Consider the following 22238-nt stretch of genomic DNA (forward strand, 5'->3'; position numbering starts at 1 on the left):
TTCTTACAGTGGCTCTGCTGCTGCCTTCCCTGCTGCCCCCTCAGAGCTCTCTGCTGAAGGTGCTGATGCTGGCTGATTCCTCACCTGGGTGAAGCTCCTAGAGAAGCTAATCAATGGAAAAACAGGTTTCTCAGAATGGAGAACAAACCAAGCAGTGAGTCAGCAGCAGCACAAGCATGGTGCACAGCCTGGATGGACAGTGAGCCCACAGAGCATCCAGGCAAGATGGAAAGACTTTCAGGCTTGCAACTTGTAAAGTTCATCAATTCTCTTAGCACTGAGAGTGCTTCGTATTTTGAAGCGCTAGTCACCAAGGACAGAAGTGTATTTTGCATAAAGAAGCCAAGGGAGCGCATAAAATGGGAAAAGGCAGTGTAAGAGGGATGAGCTTAGTGAAAGAGAATAAAAATGGGAAAGAAAGAGGAAGGAGGAGAGAAAAATGCACAAGGAGAGAAACCAAGAAAAGGGAAGGTTAGGAGAGAGCAAAGGAAAGATGGGAAGGGAACAGCAAAAGCAGCCGGAGCTCAGTCAGTGGTTGAGAAGACTTTTTAAGTGGGTTGTTTCTTTACTCTCCTGTCTTTCTGTGGAATCAAGCATAAGATATGTGGTGGTTACACGATCCTCTTTAACCTTCAGGCTTGACAATCAGCCTTATAATAACACACTTTCTACAATGAGACCTGAGTTTTGTTTTTTATCCTAATTGGAAAAAAAAAAAAAAAGCTAACCCGAATTCCACCACTGAATTACTCAGGGCTAATTTTGACTCAAGTAAATGTATTGCTTTCACTCCTGTCTCTGGAATAAACTTGACTGTAATTATCTGAATAACTGTGTCTCTCTACACTGAAATTATATGATTTCTGTAGAAGTGGGAGAATTGGCTGTTGCAGAATTAATCATGTTTTTGTGACATTCAGTGTTATGAAAAGGAGCCTTTCAGCATGAAATAATCACTGGTTTGTCAATCTTCAATAAATCATGGAAGAAGCGCGCACGGTTAAGGAGAACAGAGAAGTAAACCAGAGAAGAAAGAACTCTCATGGTTTGCAGGAGTAAATCCTGGACCCTAAAGACCCACAACTTCAGGGTCTTCTGCTGCACCTTAAGGTGAAACTTAAGGTCAGTCCCAGCGCTGTTACCTGTGAGCAGAGGCCAACCCCCACCTCGCCACAGCCTCCTCTCAGGCAGTTGTAGACAGCAATAAGGTCTCCCCTGAGCCTCCTCTTCTCCAGACTGAACCATGCCAGCTCCCCCAGCTGCTCCCCATAAGAACTGAAGACATCTGAAATTGTTTCCTATGGATAAAAGCCTTCCTTCCATGGCTTAAAGCACTTACTTGGGGAACGGAAAGCCCAACTTCAGAAATCATGCTCTGCCCAAATGGATGTGAACTTGCACACCAGGACAGGTCTGCAGCCATATGGGAACAGAGAATCCAGCTGAATTGCTGGGCAGCCAGAAATGCAAAATTAATAGGCCTAAAAGAAACAGAGCCCAAAGGACAGACTGAATACATGTTGTTTAAGTGAAAAATCTCAGCTTGCGGCTGGGAGGTCCCACAGCTTCCCTTCCTGGCCTGTAGGTTTATTTGTCACAGGACAATCATTTAGAAAAATAAAACAAAAAGACACAAAGAGGGACATTTAGGGTAATGCCCTTTATTGTAAGCTCCCCAGCTGGTCCCCTTTCTGATTGCTCAGTGATCCAGCTTCAAGGGGAAAAAAAGGGTTTATATGCCTTCTTCGTAGGTAAAGGCACTGCTAGGCAAGTCTGCAAATTCTTCATGCTGAGCAATAGAGTGTCCTTATCTGCCTGTCCCAGGGTGGAGGGTAAGGATGAAGGATTCAGACACTAAAAGAGATAACTCTAACTTTGTGGCTTTTTTTTTCTTTTTGCACCCTGAATGTCTTCAAGTAAGAGGCAGGTGCTTTTACAGCCATCTCCTTGTAGACACACGCTATGGGGTACTTCCACTAATCATCCCAGTACTGCTTGGCCGTTCCTCTGCACTCAAAGAGATCTCAAGCAGTGCAAGCCCCAGAAGCAGTTTTTTCAGAGCTAACCTGGGTTTCCTCCTTCCACCAGGCAGAGCACAAAGAAGGAATTCAAATGATCCAGAGCTTCCTACCTCTTAAAATGTTGCCACCAGAGTGGGAAGTGCTTCTCGGGAAAGCAAAGCATTGTGTTAATTGTCTTCAACCCTGGCTGCAAATGCACGCACTTGCTTTGAGTTGACACACACCAGTGATTCTCTGACCCCTCCTCGCTGCAGAGCCGTATCAAAGATTTCCAAGACAGAAGCAGATGGTCTACCAAATAGTATTAGATCCTTCTTAGGAGAACACTTTATATTTTAATTTAGCTCTCAACTGCTCTTAATAGGGAAGGAAAAAAAGCTTCCAGCTGAAGCATCACATTTCTTTGAAACCTTCAAGGAATTGACTGGAAAGACGTGTTATAAAACGAAGCAGTTAAACTCAATGTTTGTTCAATGCAAAGAGTCAGCACTTCCTATTCAATGTCTCCCTAATTACCCCTGGGGATCAAAGACTTTCGAGCGATTGCTTGTTCATTCAAACCACTAATAGATGATCACTGGCCTCTCCAGTGCTATGGGAGATTTCCGGACGTTTCTCGTTTTCTACAGGGAAGAAAACTGTCATTTAAAATGCTTAGCATACTTCTGTGGGTATTTTTGGGATGATTTTTTAAAGTGTCAACCTGTGGGGAAAAAAAAATTGACATAAAGGTGTTGTGGCTTAACCAAGGAGCTGTCTGCTTAAATACAATCTACAATTTCCTTCACCATTGTGAAAGCAGAATAGGAAGTTGAAAGATGGATCTCAGCAACACTTCGCTGCTGCTAGGCAGCTTACAGAACTAAAGCAGCTTATTTCAGCCCCCACAGCTCTAGTAAATTTGGTGTTACACATGCTCAGCCCTTTCTCTGTAAAATAATATTTTCCCTTCTAGATACCCTTTCTGGCAGAGACCATATTACTATAAATATGACCGAGATATTTCTTCACTATCAAAGTCAATTATAAGATGGTCCCACTGTACCTCTAAATGGAGTTTTAATTTGTGCATATAATATTAGAAAATAATAGTTTTCCCATTGGGGTACTCACTTCAATTAGAGAAATGAGGACAGGCAGCCCTACCAGAGGGCCTGCTACCTTGCTCTGCAATTACTAAAATTCTGGGCTAGTCTGTTGTGGACAGTATAATTTTACAAACAACATTTCATTACACACCTATGAGCCATGAGACACTAATTAAAAAGGGTATAATTTACATAGGTAAATCAGCAACCTCTTGCATGCTTCTTTTTTCTCATTATGTCTACCAGATACCGTGAGAAAACCTGCTTTCCCACATTGATAGAAAAGGTTGCTTAAAGTCTGAAAGATAGTATGTTGTCCCAAAGTCTCAAAAGCTCCCTGTTTTCTCTGCCTCAGCATAACAGAGATAGGATCACAGTTTAGATAGTGTCTGGATCTGATGGTGGTGAAGCCCTGGCACTGCTGCCCAGAGACTGTGGCTGCCCCATCTCTGCAGGTGCCCAAGGCCAGGCTGGATGGGGCCCTGGGCAGCCTGAGCTGATGGGGGGCAACCAGCCCATGGCAGGGGTTGGAACTGGGTGGGCTTTAAGGTCCTCTCCAACCCAACACCTCTGTGATTCTATGATTCTATGATTTTATGATTCTGTGATCTCTGTTTACGTGCTGAGATCAATGTACTCATGTAGAATTTGATCAGAGAATCATTAGGGTTCAGAAAGACCTCTAAGATCATCTAGTCCAAATGAGGAGTGATGGTTTGTCTGCTTGCCCACCCTTCTGAAAACACACCATTTTATCATAAGGATGAATTGGAGAGTGCTGCTTATGGTTTAATCCTAAAATCAGCTGAAAACTGCAGGTGTGTTTCTCATCATTGTGCAGGCTGAAATAACACCAGAGCCTCACCTGGGTTGTGCTAGTTGCTGTAATAGAAATGAATAAAAATGACAATCTCAGAATCCCTCGACACCCAAAGCACAGGTTTAACATAAGCTGTACTTAGCTTGAGTGAATCTAGTGACTTCAAGAGCATGATGGAGATGCTTTAAATTAAGCACAAAATTATGCATTTGGCAGATCGGGGCAGAATGCTCACAAGCACCATCAAAACTGAGCCCTAAAGCAGAATCCCATCAACTCGGTGACTTTGGGGAGAGATTCCCAACAGATTCATCTGTACAAGTATACAGGAGCATCTCACTGTTTAACTGCTCCGGATATGACAAGTATATGAGTCCATTTAAAGCAGACCAAGAATATTTTATTTTCATATTATCTTTACATGAATTTGAAAATCAAGCATGTTGCCCCATCAGTTCATAAGGAGAGGGAAAAATTTGTTTTTTTTTTCTCCTTTATTTTTCTTTTATTTGCTTGTACATCAGCTCAGCAAATGGATACAAACGTACAGTCTGACAGTGCCACAGCACGACACAGTGAATGACACTAATGACACTAATTAATGACACTAGGAATTTTTATCTGTCCAGGTACCATGGGTTAAACCCAGCACAGTACTTTCTGGTACCATAAATCCCAGCGAATGGCTCAGATCTGAAAGATCTCTCAGTAACAACACAACCTGATGATTTGTTCCCTTGGACTTAGAACTGGTTCCAGCACATAGATTAAGGCAAGTGCTTGCAAGTGCAACCCACAGCATGCTCTTAAAAGGCCCACAGCCATCTTTACATTTAATTACACCTCGAAAAAGCATTTGCTAAGGAAACTCCAAGTTCGCCAAGTCAAGCACTCAAAAGTGAGCAAAGAACAGAATTAAGATTTTAGATCAGCCCCTGTATGCATATGTACTCTGTAATAGCCTTTAATTCCCCCATCACAGGCTATTTTTTTTCCACTGGTCCAGTGCTGAGCAGAACAATTGCAAAGAGATTGCCACTCAACCCTGGCAATTCCAGCATTGTTGCACGTTCAATTGCTTTCTAGGGATGCCATATGTACAGCCTGGTTGGTAGCAACAAGAGGGGGTTGGAAAGGGAAGGAACACACTCAGCGCAGACAGTTTTGCTATAGTATTCTAAATAGGTCCCTACTGAGCATGTCTGAACTCAGATTTTTGTGTTTTAAGGCAGCCAGCTTCATATGGATAAGAGATATGACAAAGCACACACTATTGCTTGTTGTATCTAATAGAAAAAGATGTCACCATTCCCTGGTACCCGCAATAGCGATATAAAATAGCAGCAGATCCAAAGGCAAGATTTTGCAAAAGAGATTCAGAACCCATCTTCCATGAATCTGTTTAGGATACATTCACCTATAATCACTCAGGCCATACTAATTTTGTCTCATCATGGGTTAGAGGCACAGCATTCTGCTTTGATCTCTCTTCCCCAAAGACTACATCAATACTAGCAAATCAAACAATATGAAGACATGTTACTGAGGACTGAAACTCAACAGACCACAGCTCAGACTTGGTCCTTGCTAGCTGGGATTCCTATGCACAGGAACTCAACGGTTGTCCGACCAGGCCAAAATCATGGTAGAGTCCCTTCTACCAGAGATCATTCTCTACAGATGGTTTGAGTACAAGAGGTGTCCAAGTTGGACCAACTGGATGCCCAGAAACATTTCTTTCACAACCTGGAGTAGCCCATGCCTCAGCAGGGCTGAAGAGGTATACTAATACAAAGAAACTGTTAATGACCACTGGGATTAATACCATTTGCAGTATCACTGTATTTTGACTGTGAGGGTTTCTTCCACCAACGGCCCATGGAAGACCATTTGATGCTTGATTTCATTATAATTTCTACCATTACTAAAAGAGATTCTGCTCCACTGATTGCCAAATTAGAGCTTCTTTTTAAACACTTAGTGTAAGCATAGCCATCATCATGCTAACTGCCTGGTTCTGCTTTGCTTTCTAGAGAGTCTCTTTACATAATGAAGTGATGCTTACAGTTGTAGCAAGCAAGCAAGGTGTGATGCTGCTGCTGCGCTTCGTGCTATCGTATTTGAAAACAGTTAACATATGCTGTTCTCATCATCTTCCCAGGCACAAGCCTCTGCCTGCAATAAGGACACGCTTGGCACTGAAGGTATGATAAAATCAAATGAAGAGGTAGGCAGGAAAGGACGGGGATGGTGAGAGAGTTTATTAGATTTTCATTTAAACAGAGCGATTCAACAACCTCTACCTACCTATTTATTGAGCATCAGATTCTGAAATCTCAAAGTAAACTGCATAAGTGGTCCTTTTGGAGCTTTAAAGCTTCAGCATAAGCAGTGGTGTTGAAATCTTGTCACAGAGGGAAAGAGTGGGTTGGACATTTCTATTTTTCACAGGTCATCTAACACGTTACCTACACTGTGTACTTAACAGCACCACTTCACTGAATGGTGTAAAGATGTGTACCTAACACATACCTCACCTTCAACTACAGGCAAAAACAAACCTTAGAGAATGCATCACTGCACTTATTCAATAGAAAGGTATGACCTGGCTGCAAATGAGGCTTTGAAGATGTCTTCTAATTTATGCTGGAAAAGGAACAGGAGATAAACCCTAAGCTATAACTACGGAATGTTTTTCACTGCCACTGACATCTCTGAGCTTACTCTTATGACTGCTTTCCCACACAAATGTGTGGTATTTAAAGACACGGAAAAAAGCACATTGTTGGAACCATTTCTTTCTTTCTCCCTCCCCTTAACTGCAATTAAATTATGTTATTTCACACTAATTAGTATGAAATAAAAACAAAGACTGCAGAAGAACTCACGTAGATATTTAGATCTGTAGGATTGATCTCTTTTCAGTGTCTGTGAGCAAAGGTCAATCTAAGCCATGAAATGGAGATTATAGCAGCACATCTGTGCCACTGCCATAAAGGCGAGGTCAGCACTTTTGGTTCAGCATGCTGTTATTTTCTTTTCTGGGGGCTTATAGCAACTATAAAAACTCACTAAAAGCAACCGATAAAAGCTTATAAAAGCTTAGAGGACACATCTTTCCGTTTAGAAAAAAGAGATGGAAATTAAACTCATACCTCTTTGTATTAAACATTCTTAAATTTAGGAATGGATCAAACATCTCGAGGGCTAACTGTGATGTTGTGTTACTGCTGTCTGGTTGTATGACAAACCTTGAGATCAGATAGGGCCCTCTGGAAGCACAGCCTCACTCTGCTTTGGAGCAGTCAGAGATTCAATCATATTGGTGGTCTGCTTCGAAATGGAACTCGTCCTCCCTGAGATCCCACAGTGATGAGAGTGAATCAGACTCAGACAAAAGGACCTCTTCATTCAGTGTCAAAATAAAACAATGAGCAGAAAGAAAGAGTAATATATGAAAAACAAAACAATAGGAAACCAGAGGGTAATCTATATAAATCTCAGATCGTGCAGGAAGTTGATAAAGGAAACTGAGAACTTGAAGACAAAAAAACACATAGCATTAAAAAAAGAAAAAACAATAGAACATTTTTAAAGGGTATTGAAATCCAGTAAGCTGAGCAATGATACAGCTATTTACTTGATGGAGACGGGGAAATTGTTAATAATGTTTTAGTAAAGGCTAAGATGTTCAGTAAGTATTTTTGTTCTGGTTTTTGAAAACAACTAAGATAATGCAATTATTTCACAGGAAATAACTTTTTTTCCAGTCCATTAATAACCAAGAATGATATTAAACTACATCTATTCAAGGACAAACATTTTTAAATCTGTAGGCTCATTTAACTTGCATCCAGTAAATGCGATGAGCTAGCAGAGGAGGAATCTGACTCACTGATTAATACTGAACCAGCAACCAAAGATTAGAACAGGGTTAATGCTGTACAAATATTTAAGAAGGGAAAAGAAGAGGATGCAAGTCACTTGCACTGAGTAGCCTGACATCTATTACAGACAAAATAATGGAAAACATAACATGGAATTCAACTGATGAAGGATGACAAAAGTGAATGTATGTTAATTCAGGTCATTTATACTGCTCTTCTGAAAAATAGATACTAGGAAGCAAACAGTTACTCATATTTTGACACAATAACAATTTTGTAAAGCTTCTGATGCAACTCGGTGTGACTTTGCCTAAATTTGGTACGATTTTCAGATTCAAGAAACAAACATTTAGAACAGTAAAAAGCAATACAGAAGCAGTACGGAAAGAAAGAAACGTTTTCAGTAATGGGCTTCCTTTCAGTGATTTTAATTACCATACATTTATGTGAGTAACCAGTCAGAAGAGTGAGCTCAACTAGGGCTGCCATTGTCACTGACTATATTCCTCAGTTATCTCCAAAGGGGATGAAAAGCTCACTGACAGCCCTCGAAACCAGCAGCACTGGGGAAAAAACCACCAAACGGTGACATTTCTGATGCAATTTAACAGTTGATAGTGGGCTTGAAGTTATTCAACCTTAACACCGGTGTTATATAAGTAAAGATAAAAGCATGGATGTATAAACATGCAGATGACTCCTCGATGACTGAAGAGACAACCACAGTGCTGAGGACGGATCAGATAAACAGGAGAGCTGGACAGCTGCCAAATGGGAACGATTCAATGTGTTCTGTGCTATTGTCAATGGCTGACATAGATACATAGAGTCATTGAATCATTAAGGATGGAAAAGACCTCTAAGATCCCCAAGTCCAACCCATCCCCACCATAATCCTCACTGCTGCACCTACGTGCTTCTTTAGCATCCCCAGGGACAGTGACTCCACCACCTCCCTGGGCAGCCTGTGCCAAATCATCACCACTCTTTCTGAGAAGTTGTTTTTCCTAATATCCAAAGTAAGTCAATCTGAAACTTTGCTGAGCAGAGCACATAGCAGTGAGGTACAAAGCTGAGCACAGGTTCATAGAATCGTAGAACGGTTTAGGTTGAAAAGGATCTTCAAAATCATCCAGCTCCCACCTCCTGTCCCCCACCAGCTCAGGCTGCCCAGGACCCCATACAGCCTTGACTGCCTCCATGGATGGGGCACCCACAGCTCCCTGGGCAGCCTGTGCCAGTGCCTCACTGCTCTCTGAGTAAAGAATTTCATCCCAACATCTAACCTCAATTTACTCTCTGAGTTTAAAGCCAGTCCCCCTTGTCCTATCACTATCAGACCATGTAAAAAGTCGGTCCCCCTCCTGCTAATAAACTCTCTTCAAGTACTGGAAGGCCACAAAGAGGTCTCCCTGGAGCCTTCTCTTCTCCAAGCTGAACAAGCCCATCTCCCTCCACCTTGAGAGGCGCTCCAGCCTATGATCATAAGTTGTGTCTGCAAGGCAGGGACATCGGCCATTGGAATGCCAAGGCTGAAAGTAACTTGAGGAGTAGCACAAGAGGCTGGTAACAAAAATCCAAGGTTTTTTTCATCCCCAGAAGAAGCTGATGAGATCCTCACAAACCTAGGTTGGGAAGCTATGATCTGAAGTGGATATGTGACTTACTGGTGTGCAAAGGGTGGGTCACCAGCCCAAAGCGTCCTAAGCGACATGATTTAAGAGTGTTTATGGCTTTTAACACTAACATTTACAAAAGAAGTTTTAAATAAGAATTAAGGGAATGCACCCTTCCCACTTAGAATCAACACTGAATCCATTAATAAAAGATGTCTGGCTTGAATGTGCTCCTTAGCACTGCAGACCTTGCAGAAGTGCTAACCACTCACAAAGCAGAAATTGCCATCAAATGGAATAACTCGATTTTAATACTCCTCAGTTTTACACCTATCCCACTTGTCACATCTGGCAACTCAAGCAAAATCAAGCGTGTTTCTTTTATATTCCCTTATTCTTTTCCAGCAGAATTTTCTGTGCCTCTTTTTCAATAGTGGATACACCATTGTGTATTTCTCCTATTCCAACATTTTTAATGTCAGGTTGCAAATCATAGTCAGGTTGAAGCAGCAAATGTTCTTTCGTGGAGATTCTATGGGAAGTTTTGAACGCCCACCTGAATGAATTGATCTTCACAAGAATAGCTCTGAAGTGAGATCTTGTATCTTTACAACCTTTATTTTAAGGCTGCAATTAGATCACCTGCATTTCTTTTTCCCTGAACTATAAAGCTGACACTATCCAAAGAGGCACAGCACAATCCAAAACAAAAAAAAACCCATACACATATTGCAAACAACTCTTCCTGACTTTGAAGATGATGATAAATAAGACGTGGGTTATAGTTAACATCACCATGCATCTAAAGCAGCAGTGAAAGATAACACAACGGGGCATTGCAGGAGTGGAAATTAATAGCCCATCTTGGATTAATTTTGTTTCTCATCCCTGATAATTACTGTTTTGTGTACAGGTACAGTACAAACAACCAAATACCTTTTCTTGGCCATGTCAGGCAAAACATATATGTCACATTCTTTAGTGCAGCTACACTGAGATGCACTTTGGGGATGTGTCAGTGCTTTGTACAGCACCGTGTGTGTGCATGTGGAGAGGAACAAGGGGTAACGCCATGAAGTGACTGGGGCTGAAATGTTCCAGCGAGTCATTAACTCACTGTAGGTCCGACAAGGGAAAGTTTCCTTTGACAGATCCCTGCTGGCAGCATCCTGAGCTCCACATTGCTCAACTAGCACCTGGCAAGCTGTGCCTGCAGCAGCTGCCCTGCCTGGTTCCTTAACAAGAGCCCAGTGTAACCGAGGCTCACACAAAGCCCTGTGATCCCCACCTCTGTTGCAGGACAAACCTTGGAAGAGATTCCCGTGACTTGGCTGAAATGAGGCTGAAAGCTCACTGTGACAGCATCTCCCCGTGTGCCAGAGACACGTTTCATGATTTCTTAGCTTTGTTGAGATCACGTGCAGATCAGCAACAGAACTGACACTTCAGAATGGATGGAAGAGTGTATTTGCTGTCTTCAGCCAGGTCAACCTCCAGCATCAGGGATTCCTAAAAATACTTTACTAGCTTTGGTCCAGCTCCTGCTGCAGACACAGGGACCGATGCCATCGACTCTGACTGCATTTAAACAACTGCTAAAGTAAATGAGATTGCTCCAATTTAAGAGGAGCATGTGCAAGTGAAGGATAAGGCCCATGCTTTCCAAATATCATTGGGTATAGGGAGTTAAAAAGGGTTTTTTCACACTGTATCAATGATACATAATCAGATGTTATGGGAATCCACTTCAAAATTGAAAACTGAAGAGCTGGATGCAATTTAAACTGTAGAATTGTCATTGAGGGACTGGCACTAAGCATGCTTGTGTGCTTTTGGAACTACAGGAGCCAGATTTAACAGAAAAAAATCCACATATTCAGGCACTGCTCTGTAACATTAAAATGACAGCGCTGGGTTGTGATGATGATCCCTTTCAAGCAGCATCCGGAAATGTTAAGTCTTACAAGCATCTACTGTACATAAAATATATTATGGATGACACTATGGCCCTTTTCAAAATGGATTTCACCATTTTGTAGACTAAGGGTAAAATGAAGTAAATGAGACCCAGAATTACAAAGTGTGCTGTGTGCAGTAATTTGGGGAATATGTGAAAGAACCAAAAATGGACCTGGAAGCTCTTCTGTAGGTAGCAGATTGAGCTCATAATGTAAAGGCTTTGCTAGAACAGATTGTTGAGCTTCTGCATTTTATCTAAGATAGGATGGAAAACATTGAAAAATCACTATGAATCAAAAGAACAAATGGTAAGAGTTGCAAAGCAGAACTTAATCTGGGATCAGAAGGGAAACACTAAAGCAGTAAAAGAAAGAAACTTGGTGGGGTAACAAACTGCTTTGTACTTTAAGTTGAATAAAAGCCTTACTATTGGGGCACATAGCCCAATTATATAGCTCAATTTTAAGAATTAAGCATTAATAATGTCTCCTATTGTCCTTAAGTGGGATGTAAGCACACATTCATAAGTATATTACACATTCATAGCTGACCAGCTAGATAGCTAAGAGTTTTGGAGAGCTGCTTTAAATGGGGTTTGCTACATTTCATCAAAGAATCACAGAGAGACTGTGCAAAGGTTAGCTGACAATACATGGAAAGACACTTTACGAACACATCACAGTCCTATAGTGGTCTCAGTATCACAGCATTGTGTCTGTAGCAAGTAACACTGCTCTTTTCTGAAAGAAGTTGTGTTTGAAGAGAGCTCAGACGAATGGAGACCTGAAAAGTCAGAGAGTTCTGAATGCAATCAAATGAATGACTGTTTTGGCTTCATAATATGTTTTCCAGCCCTAACTTTAATTTAAATCAAATGTCCATCTTTCTTGCTGTTCGTGAAATGTAACCGCAACACATGCTTAAGTATAGGAAAATTGCAAGTGCCTAACTACATCAAATCGTGCTCCCATCTCATCTGGAATCTCCATCAGGCAGAGGATAATACCTTCTGTTTCAGAAGAAAGAATCTATTCTCCTTCACTAATTCATTTAGAAACTGTTCCATGGATCTAGCCAAGCAGCTGCTGGGCATGGAGAGCTGGACGACCAAACAGGTCATTTCTATTGCTGTATTCCGAAATGCACCTCCCAGGCAGTGCAAGCAGTGTCAGAGACTTTACAGAGCTATGCTATCAGGGCTGGCATCTACCAGGTACTGAATGTGCAAGTGAAGCATTTAGAGAGCAGCATACCTCATGGTATTATCTCTGCCATAAGCATCTCTCTCTAAACTGCCCCTCCAAGGCAGGGCTTCGTGCCATCCAGAAGCCACAATGACTGTCAACAGAAGGGACGATCCTAAAACGAACAATTTAATTTCAAAGTGCTGTCTCTCCACGACCTCCTGGAACAACAAATTTGCAGGTCAGTGGCAAGCTGCTTAAAGAGGCCTTTCATTTCTGTGGCTCCAGTGGTGCCATTCCTGCCAGTTTAATGCTACAGTCCCAATCTGCCACCGCTTTTCCCTTTGGTGTTCTCACCCCACGAGACGAGCTGCTGGAGAGCAACCAGGATTTGCATAAGCCGTGTGTGTGCGCAACTTTGATGTGCATTGTTGCTGCTGCCTTGGTGTGTGCCTTTGAATATTTGAAAAGGTGGCAACAAGTCAATCAAAAGCCAGTTAATTCAAACGAAAACCGGCTTCTGGTGCTTAATACACCCTGTTATATTTTGCTTGTCATTATCTCTCAGGACCAGTGACTCAGCCCTGTAAAAGCTTTGGAACGATCACAGCAGTGACACATGATAGCAGCCGTTCAGCTTCCGTGGACTTCTACTTATGCCTCCTCCCTTCTTGAAAAGGCCCAGTGAGATAACTGAGCCTCAGACTACCTCAGTCATTCTTAAAGTAATGGAAACTCTGGCTTTTAGCCTTAAACAAATGATATAGGAAGTGTTTTAGATGAGTTTAAAAAGAAAAAAATGGTTTGGCTGCAGCAAAGAATTCCAGAAACAACCAAATGGCTCACTGTTTCATGTAGCCCTGCTTCTCTCAGGTGGTCACCCCAGGTGTGTCTGAGCATCTGTCACACAGAAAGTGGTGGCAGCAGCAGAGCTGTGGACACCTCCAGCTCCACACCCTTGTTCAGATAGGCAGGACGTGTGATGGGTAGTTTTAAAGGTTTAAACAGAGGACTGTGATGTGTCTGATGCTGTGAAGAGCATTCTCAAATCACAGAATTATAGGATGGCTTGGGTTGAAAGTGACCTCAAATATCTTCTAGTTTCAACCCCACTGTCCTGGGCAGGGTTGCCAAACACAAAGTCAGGCACTAGATCAGGTTGCCCAGGGCTCCATCCAACCTGAAATCCTAGGCATTAATCTGGTGTATTTCCATTAACTAATCAGTGCACAAAAAAAAAAAAAAACAAAAAAAGAGTAAATGCCCAGTGCTGTCATTGGACCAACGAGGGGCTGGGATCTTCTCCAAAGAGATCTCCAAAAGCCCCCAGACATGGTGCCAGGCATTTTGCTCTGCGTACCCCTGTTGGAGCATAGGGAACCAGATGGACCCAGTAGTATCTCCAACCTCAGCCACTCTGTGATGCTGCAATCATTCTGTGATCCTGTGAGCTGATCCAAAGCCCATTCACTTAAATGAAAGTCTCTTCAATGACCTCAGTTTTGGAGAATATAAATGGTCATTACAATTCTGTGGTTATCTTAACTAACAAGAGCAAGGGGAAATAGTGTTCCTATACAGGTCATCCCTTCCTACTCAGGACCTGTAGTACATCACCACTCAGATGATCCCCAGGGCAACACAAGGAGCAGAATACTGCTTAAATTTGCTTAAATGAGGAAAAGTATTTGCAATAAAATGCAACTACACAAAAACAGGGGAAAAGAAAACTAGAGGAAAAACAACCGCTTGCTTTGCAAACAGATCAGGTTATTTAAAAAAATGAAATGGTTTGGTAAATAACAGTGTGGGTTTTATCAGAGTGCTGAAAGCCTCAGCTTAACTTAATGAAAGCACAAACATTTTGACTCCACAATTCTTCTTCTTTGGGCTAGGTGATACAATTCTCATCTGCAACTTGACAGGATGTAAAAAATAATTACAAATGAAAAGGTTATTCATAATTTTTAAATGAGTTAATTAGTAAACCCCACCAGAGTCACTCATTACAGTAATTAATAATTGATTATACTTGAAATTAAACACAATTTTTCATCAAAATCTAATTAAATATCTGCCTTTTTGCTTGTTGATTAGAATACTGGGTCTGGTAGAGACAATCTTTGTTAAATATGTTTATGCTGAGCTGAACCATCAAATTTGATTTTTAATAATTAATAGTTCCTTTAGAAATTAGCAATTATGACCCATAATTACAGCAGTTCAACCTGATCAACGCTGCTGGCACCTTCCCAGTCAGCCACAGAGCCTGGCAGGTGCTGCAGAATTCACCTGAATGGAGATAACAGGATGGGAGAGCACTCAATGGACCTACCCGTCCACCATCTCCACTGTGATTCTAAAAAAGAAGCCTGATCTTTTCAGAACTTTGAAAGGGTTTTATGTGTGAGAATACCAAGCACAAAGCCACCAAAGTCTTCTTCATCTATCAAATGGCACATCAGAACTAACAGGCTCTGCTATCCTGAGTTATAATGATACTCCTCTGACACACTGAGATAATGTCCACGTTCAGGGCATAAGGAGAATACCAGACAAATGAGAAAGGCAAGTCCAAACGTATGTAGCAAATGATGAAAATTGACTGCATATTCCATCAAACTAACTGCTGATTTAATGTTGGTTAATTAATCATTCCTGCTCCTCTTACAGGAGGCATGAAAGTGACCAAAGTATGATACAAGGCAGAAGTGGAGAAATATCAGTCATTACAGACGTGCACATCAAAGGAGCACAGTAAAAGCAATCCTTTGTGGTGGTGCTAATTATACTGCTGTGAAATGAAAGTAAAAGTCTTTCGATCCAGGCTAAGATTTGTAATTCTAACTGCAACCCTTTATAGATCATTAGCGTACAGGACTTCACTGTGAAATCAAAAGGACTCATTTTGCCACGAGACATCAGCATTCTTACCTATGACCACATCTGTACATATCTGACAACTACAGTTTGCACCGCTGACAGCTTAAAATGGGAGGGTAGGAGTGGACCTTTCTAAGACATTTATAATATAAATATCAAGCCTGGCTGAGGAAAACTAATGTTAACACCTCAAATTTACAGAGGGCAAAATACAATTTTTGCTTTTAACATTGAAGTTATTTTGGAAGGAGCACTGACAACCTTTATAAACCAAAGACAGTCAGATCATGCACAGCTGAAGAAGAAAACAGTGCTGCTCTACAGAATTAGCAGATTTTCCCCGATCTGCAGTAGTCAAGGAAGGCTTCATTGGATTACAACTGATACTCAGTCTTTCCTTATTCCTTCAGGTTTACACTGTGAATTTCCAAACAGTTGCTTAAGTGGATGTGCAATGGAAGGCATTTTTCTGTCCAGACTTTGGTTCTGACCCTGCTACCATTAATCCATGGCAAAGAATTCCCACTGACCTGGATGCAGTCGTGATTAGGACATGCACCGTACTGCTGGCTTTAATTTGGATTGGCTGAATACTTTGGGAACATCTGGTGGGTTTGTCTCACTCTAGCACAGAATGGGAGCACAACACCTGACTTATGCTCTGCTAGACTCTTCTGCATGTGTTAGGCTAAATACTGTTCCCTACCATAACATCCTCATCCAGCAGAGGCCTTATTTCCCCATTATTGCGTACCATCAGCTTGAACCTCTTGTCCCCAAACATTAGCATTGTGGGTGATGTTGTAGAAAAAGGCAAGAAGAAAAAAAAAAAAAGAAAGAAAACAGAAATAAACTTACCTATGAAATATGCCAGCAGGATCACCAGTGTGACCGAGATGACAATGGCACTCAGGGCAGCACATTTCCAGTTACAGTACTTATAGGGTTTCTTCAGGTTAAAGGCAGGCCTAGAGAAGGTACTTCTGGGAAGGGGCCTAGGGGGAGGTGAGTACACAGTGCTGGACGTCAAGGGATATCCCGGCGACGTTGTACAAAAAAGGGGAGAAGTGCCTCCAGGTTTAAACAGGAAGTGCCTGGGGGAAAAAAGACCAACAGCAAGTGATTCCACCCAACAGTCAACACAAAGAGGGACGTGAGGTGAGAGGATGGCGACGGCTGCCGGGCTGAGGGCAGCAGTTCCACACAATGCTGGCTAAAGACACGGATGGCATGCATGAAAGAGAAGAATAAAATTCAAATCAAACACAAAAAAAGTCACAGTGCCAACAATGCCACAGAGAACTCGTCAAGGGCAGGAGTCCCTTCTGTGGGAAGGCTGGCGTTAGAGTGAAATGGAGACCTCAAGTAGAGCTACGACAGACTGGTGGCCTGCTCAGCTCCCAGGGACGTGTCCAACTGAAAGGGAGCATGAGTTGAGTTAAAGAAGGGAGAGTGTTCCCCAGTTCATTGATTGATCACTGCATGAGAGCGTTTTTGATACTGCATCGCTGAATGGAGATGAGGGAGGAGAGCTTAAGCCATTCCACAGCACCCAAATTGTCATGAGGGAAATGTTGACGCTGTCTCCATGTTGCAAATTTAAAGGGGATGGGCAAGGGGATGGCTGAAAACACCAAACTAGAGTTCAAGCCTTGTGTAAAGGCAGTGGGGGCAGGCACCTGCTTCCAGAAAGTGGTTCAGAGCATTTCAGTTTGGTGCCTACTTTAACAAGTGTGAATTACTGTCAATGGCAGCAGCGTTTCCTGTCCAGTGACACATTGGGAGGCATCGCGTTTTGCTCATTTTTATGACTGCAGTCTGAGAGTCAGCCTATGAGGACCTTGAGACTTTCTGTGAGACTTATGACAAAGCAAACAGAAACTACTGTGGTCCATGAGCTCCTGAAATGAAGTGTCCCAATGGGAGCTCGCTTATGGGAATCCTAAATGAGAAATCTAACTGTGGTGGGAGATCATGATGTAGAAGGCATTCCAGTTCTGGGATCTAAATGTGACCAACAGATCTGACCATGATCTCATGCTGATGTCAAATACAGATGTCACATGTGAGGACTGAGGATCAGTCCCCATGCAGTTTGCACCTTCTGCCATGGTTTGTAGGGCCAGACTTGCAGCCAGCACAAATCCAGTCATGGATCCATGGGAGTCAGTCAAGCCAGTGGATGTGATTCTTTTTTTTTTCCCCTGGAAGTCACTTATGCAGTCACAGGGGAAATGACATGCAAAAACATCACCATGCAGAAAAGCCACTGATTCATGCAAGATAAGGTGACATATAACTCTCTGAAGTAGGTGTTTGTACTATTACAGCCCTGGTTTTATAGGTACTCAAAGCATGATTGCTGACCGTTAGAGAAAGATCAATTATTTCTACTAACGGTCCAGATCAAAACACTCATTTTTACAAGGGCTCAGATACTCTTCTGTGTTTCAGAAAGTATCTGTTTAGACAGATGCATCTGGTCTAGGCAAAGAGGTACCTACAGCGTTCAAGAACACCAACTAGGTCTTTGGTTAAGTATGGCCACCAATTTACAACTGCCAACGTAACAGTGACATTTTTGGCGCTGTCATGTTAAAAGCTGTTTATAACTTTAAAGTTAAGTATTAAAAGTTAAGTAGAAATGCCAGAATGGGTGTTTAAATCAATCGAAGGGTTGTTTTGATACTACTAGTAGACACTGAACCTTTTGTAAGATAAGGTACCAGTTTAACAATGAAATATCAGGCTGCTATCACAATAATGATTTAAGATCATTTCCAAAATGAAATTATTCTGAGTTTGCATGGGATTCAAAATTGCTGTAGGTACTTCTTACTAATGAAATGACTTTTTCAAAGCAAGAGGAAAGAAACAAATGGACTGCGGTGGCTCATTAGCATATTAATGAGACTACCATTAATACGTACAGGACACATTGCTTCAGAACCTCATTTTTTCAAAGCCATTTTTGAAGAGGCCAGCAATGGTGTTGCCCTTAAACATCACTGATATGACCAAATGCTTTCATGCAAGGATCATAACAACTGTACAGTAAACAGGAAGACCACATAAGTGTCACATACCCATCATTGTAAGCACCGTCATGTCGGGAGGAGGTGAGAATGTCCATCTCAATGAGGTTGTCCTGCAATGTCTCTAGGAATGTCTGCTTTGCTATGTTTCTACATACATATGGAAACATGAATGAAGCCAGTGAGTCATGCATATATGAAGTGTGATCTTATAAACCACAATGGTTATAGTGCAGTTGTGCATGGAATTAGAATGAAGAGCCATATATTTATATGTATAAAATGCTACACATATACATATACAGCCTTAAGAATGTTTCCTTCTCTTTATATGCACCATATATATGCATTTACACACATATAAACACACACACCCATGTGCATGTATAAAAAGAGTTGAAGCCTTTGTTCATTTCACATTATTTATTGCCAGTGACGCATGAAAACTTCTGAAGTGCTGGATTAAAAAATAGATGTCAGTCCAGCACAGCTGTAACCTTGTTATACTCCTGTTACTGTGAAAAGGCACATCACAGCATCTCTCTCATTGTGGCCAACAACTGGAAGTACACCATCCTCATGGATCTCAAATGAACCTGTGCTACGTTTTTGCTGGTTTGCTTGTTGCGGTTTTGGATTTGACAACTTTTTAATTGCTAACTTGATTAATTTGTCCACTTTGGAACAGTGAGAGCTTGATATTTAGAAGTTTCATTTTGAAATCTCTATTTTAACTTCCGAACTTCTTGCTCAATATGAATATTCCAAGCAAAAAAGTTTATCAGCAATAAACAGGTTGAAGTTGAAAAAAGGTTTTACTGGAACCCAAATTCCAACAGCAGAGTTTTGGCTATAATCTGGATAATATAGGCCATAGGCAAGATACACAGGGCCTGAATATTAAAAAGCCTGCATTTGATTTTGCACACAATAGAAATATTTTGCAGTATTTGGCCTTCCAAGCATGTACTTTGATGAGTCACTTTTTGACCTATATATGCTAAACTGTTTTATGCATTTTGAGGAGAATAGCAGGAACATAAAGAATTAAGTTAAAGGCACAGCTGGGAACAGATTTTGTCTTTCTCACCTTTGGTCTTGGTTCTCAAAATCTGACAAAAGTACATTCTTCCCATCTTTTTTAAAACCAAAAACCAGTCCTGCTTTTGCCCATGCCTTTTTTCAGCATCAAAATTCTAAGTCTGAACATGAATAAATTCCCTGGCCAAAACTAGCAAAAGGAACATAACAGCACTGTGGCACTTTCTCACTTATGCAGGATTAAGCGCTTACAGGATATAAGTGACATGATGTGAACTCAAACGAGAACTCTTCTGTCAAAGAAACTGGATTCAGGTAACATGCTATACCAAGGGAAACCAGCCCTGTCACATTATACAAACCTTGATACTGTCTCTTATGAAATGTCCTGAACCTTCATTTCCATTTCTACTTCCTCCTCCTTCCTGCTGCTAATGCCAGTACTTGCTTAGTTCAACTCACTGCTTTTGAAGGCCTCCAGGCTTCTTTGCCAGCACAGATCTACACCTTAATCTGAATGCAAGTAAAGTCACTCCTATTCACAGCTTTGGAGCAAAGTGGATCGACATGCACGAGCTGTGTGCCATAGCATTTGAGACATCAATCCATCCCCAAGTGTTTGCTGCTTCCTCACATTCCCTAGGAATGCAGGAAAGGTTGGATGTTGAATTCAATGCAAAAAGAAGCAGCGTATGTGCATGCACCAAGCATTTAATGGGTAAGGGGCAAGGCATCTAGCAACGCTGATCAATGGAAGTTCATCAGTAGTTAAAATCCATGTTAGATTGGTTCCATGAATTTCACTTGTGTCAAAAGAGCAGGAGAGGAGTGAGTGGGTTGCATCATCTTATAATGTGCACATGTGAAAAAGAGAGGTGATTGGTCACCGATGCGACTAATGCAGGACTGTCCTCGCTGAAGGCTGGGCAGATTCTCCTCCCTTGGAGATTACTTGTGAAAAGCTGTCTGTTTACAAACCACTCTCCCTTCTCACTGTGAGTTGAGTAGTAGAATCTGACCTTACACAATTATCACATAAAGTTTTCTGGGAATGGAAGTCTCCTGCAAGCTGCAGGTTTGTCAACCAGACGTCCATCTAGTTGGCATTTATTTGCTCCCTGCAAGGTCAAACGTAGAGGAACAGAAAGGATGCCTAAGAAGAAGGAAGAGTGAGGAATAAATATTGGGAGAACTGACTTACCTGTCAGGAGTGACCGCTGAGCAAAGATCTTCCCATCACAACCTTGATAATATATTGCTTTTAAAGCAACAAAAAAGGGAGCAGACAGGAAAAGAATGAGGAAGAAGGAAAAACAGAGGAAAGGAAGTGAAAGGAAATGAAAAAAGAGGAGGGGGAGAAGAGGAGAAGCTCTTCGTCTTGCAACATATAGAGTTTTTGTATATGGGATATGCTTGTCATGGCAGTCATACTCGTGTGACATATCTCTGCTTGCCTTTCTGTAACATGTTGGAAATTTCCAGGCAGTGACAAACCACTCAAACTTTCCAGTTCTGAATGCTGCTTACAGTCCCCAACAGTTAAAGTCAAACCTCCTCAAACCCTAGGGTGCTTAAAAATCTAGAACTGTAGGCATGTTTCACAGCCTGTGACAATCTCTGTTTAAGAGACGGAGCTTTTCCTTCATGTTTGCTCTCAGTGTTGACCAATATGAAATTTAAAAAGAAGGAATATTCAAAAGAAATACAATTCCATTTTTGACATGAGATTACAGTAATCTCCTATTGCTATACTTCAAAGGCCTTAATTCTTGGATTAATGTCTCTTGGTCAGGATTTATTTTTTACATATTGGACATTTTATTCTGCTAAGTGGAAGTCATTTCTTTGGTTCTAAAAGTCTTTGCAGTGGGGAAAGTTGACTCCATGGAACAGGTGAAACTGGGCTGGCAAACTGGGAAAGTTTGCCAAACAGATCTGAAGCCTTTTACATCTACAGAATTCTACCAAAGGAAATGAAGTTCCCTGCATGCTTGAAGAGCAGATTATCAGAGTGGAGATTTGTCACAGATTTGCCAATCATCTACGCAGTGCACTGCGACAAAATCATAGGTTATTCTATTTTTTTTTAATGTTTGTTCAGTGAGGGAAAAAAGCCTGTCAGTCATGTTCTGTCAGTGCGCATGTTGGCTGTTTGGCGTCCTTTTCCAACATGTTCACTGTCTTCTAGAACACTGGGCAACTCTGTGCCATCCCATGCTCAGTGTCAGAAACTGCATGTCTTCAAAGCATCTGTTATCTAATTAATAAAATGTTTAAACTCTGGATCAGCTACAAATACGAGTGATTCGTGAGGCATTCTTACCATTAAATGATGCAGATCGAACTCCTCAAGTAAGTAGATGTAAGAAGTGCAGTTGAACTGACAGTAACAATGTGACAACCCAACCTGCAGAAAGAACTGTGTACTTCATCCCCAATGATTTTGTGGGGAAAAATGAGGCCTGTCTTTAAGCACACACTTACTTACAGTTTAATAGAAACAACTCAGTACTAGCCAAGTACACTACAAACTCCTGTACTAATTATAATGTGGTACAATTGCCTCTTCATCTCACTCTTTGATCATTACCAAAATTGGGCAACTGGAGGCAGGACGTTTTCAGGTAAGAGCTTAAACTCTGGCACTCCTCCAGAGAGATTCCTTCTCAGTTGTTAGGTGTTGTGTTCTGAGAGACTGCGGTCA

General features: G+C 41.5%; 1 protein-coding gene across 1 annotated transcript in view; it reads right to left on the reverse strand.

Moving 5' to 3' along the window:
* TENM4 (teneurin transmembrane protein 4) overlaps window positions 1–22238 on the reverse strand; it is a 593945-nt gene that overhangs the window by 185346 nt on the left and 386361 nt on the right. Inside the window, exons 7-8 of the mRNA XM_042862497.1 lie at window positions 18545–18643; window positions 16317–16552 (exon numbers count right to left, since the gene is read on the reverse strand). Of these exons, the coding sequence (XP_042718431.1) occupies window positions 16317–16552; window positions 18545–18643 (335 nt within the window). The remainder of the gene's footprint in view (window positions 1–16316; window positions 16553–18544; window positions 18644–22238) is intronic.

The sequence above is a fragment of the Lagopus leucura genome, unplaced genomic scaffold (assembly GCF_019238085.1).
Source record: "Lagopus leucura isolate 7727_CA_CO unplaced genomic scaffold, USGS_WTPT01 Super-Scaffold_702, whole genome shotgun sequence".
NCBI classification, from domain to species: Eukaryota; Metazoa; Chordata; class Aves; order Galliformes; family Phasianidae; genus Lagopus; species Lagopus leucura.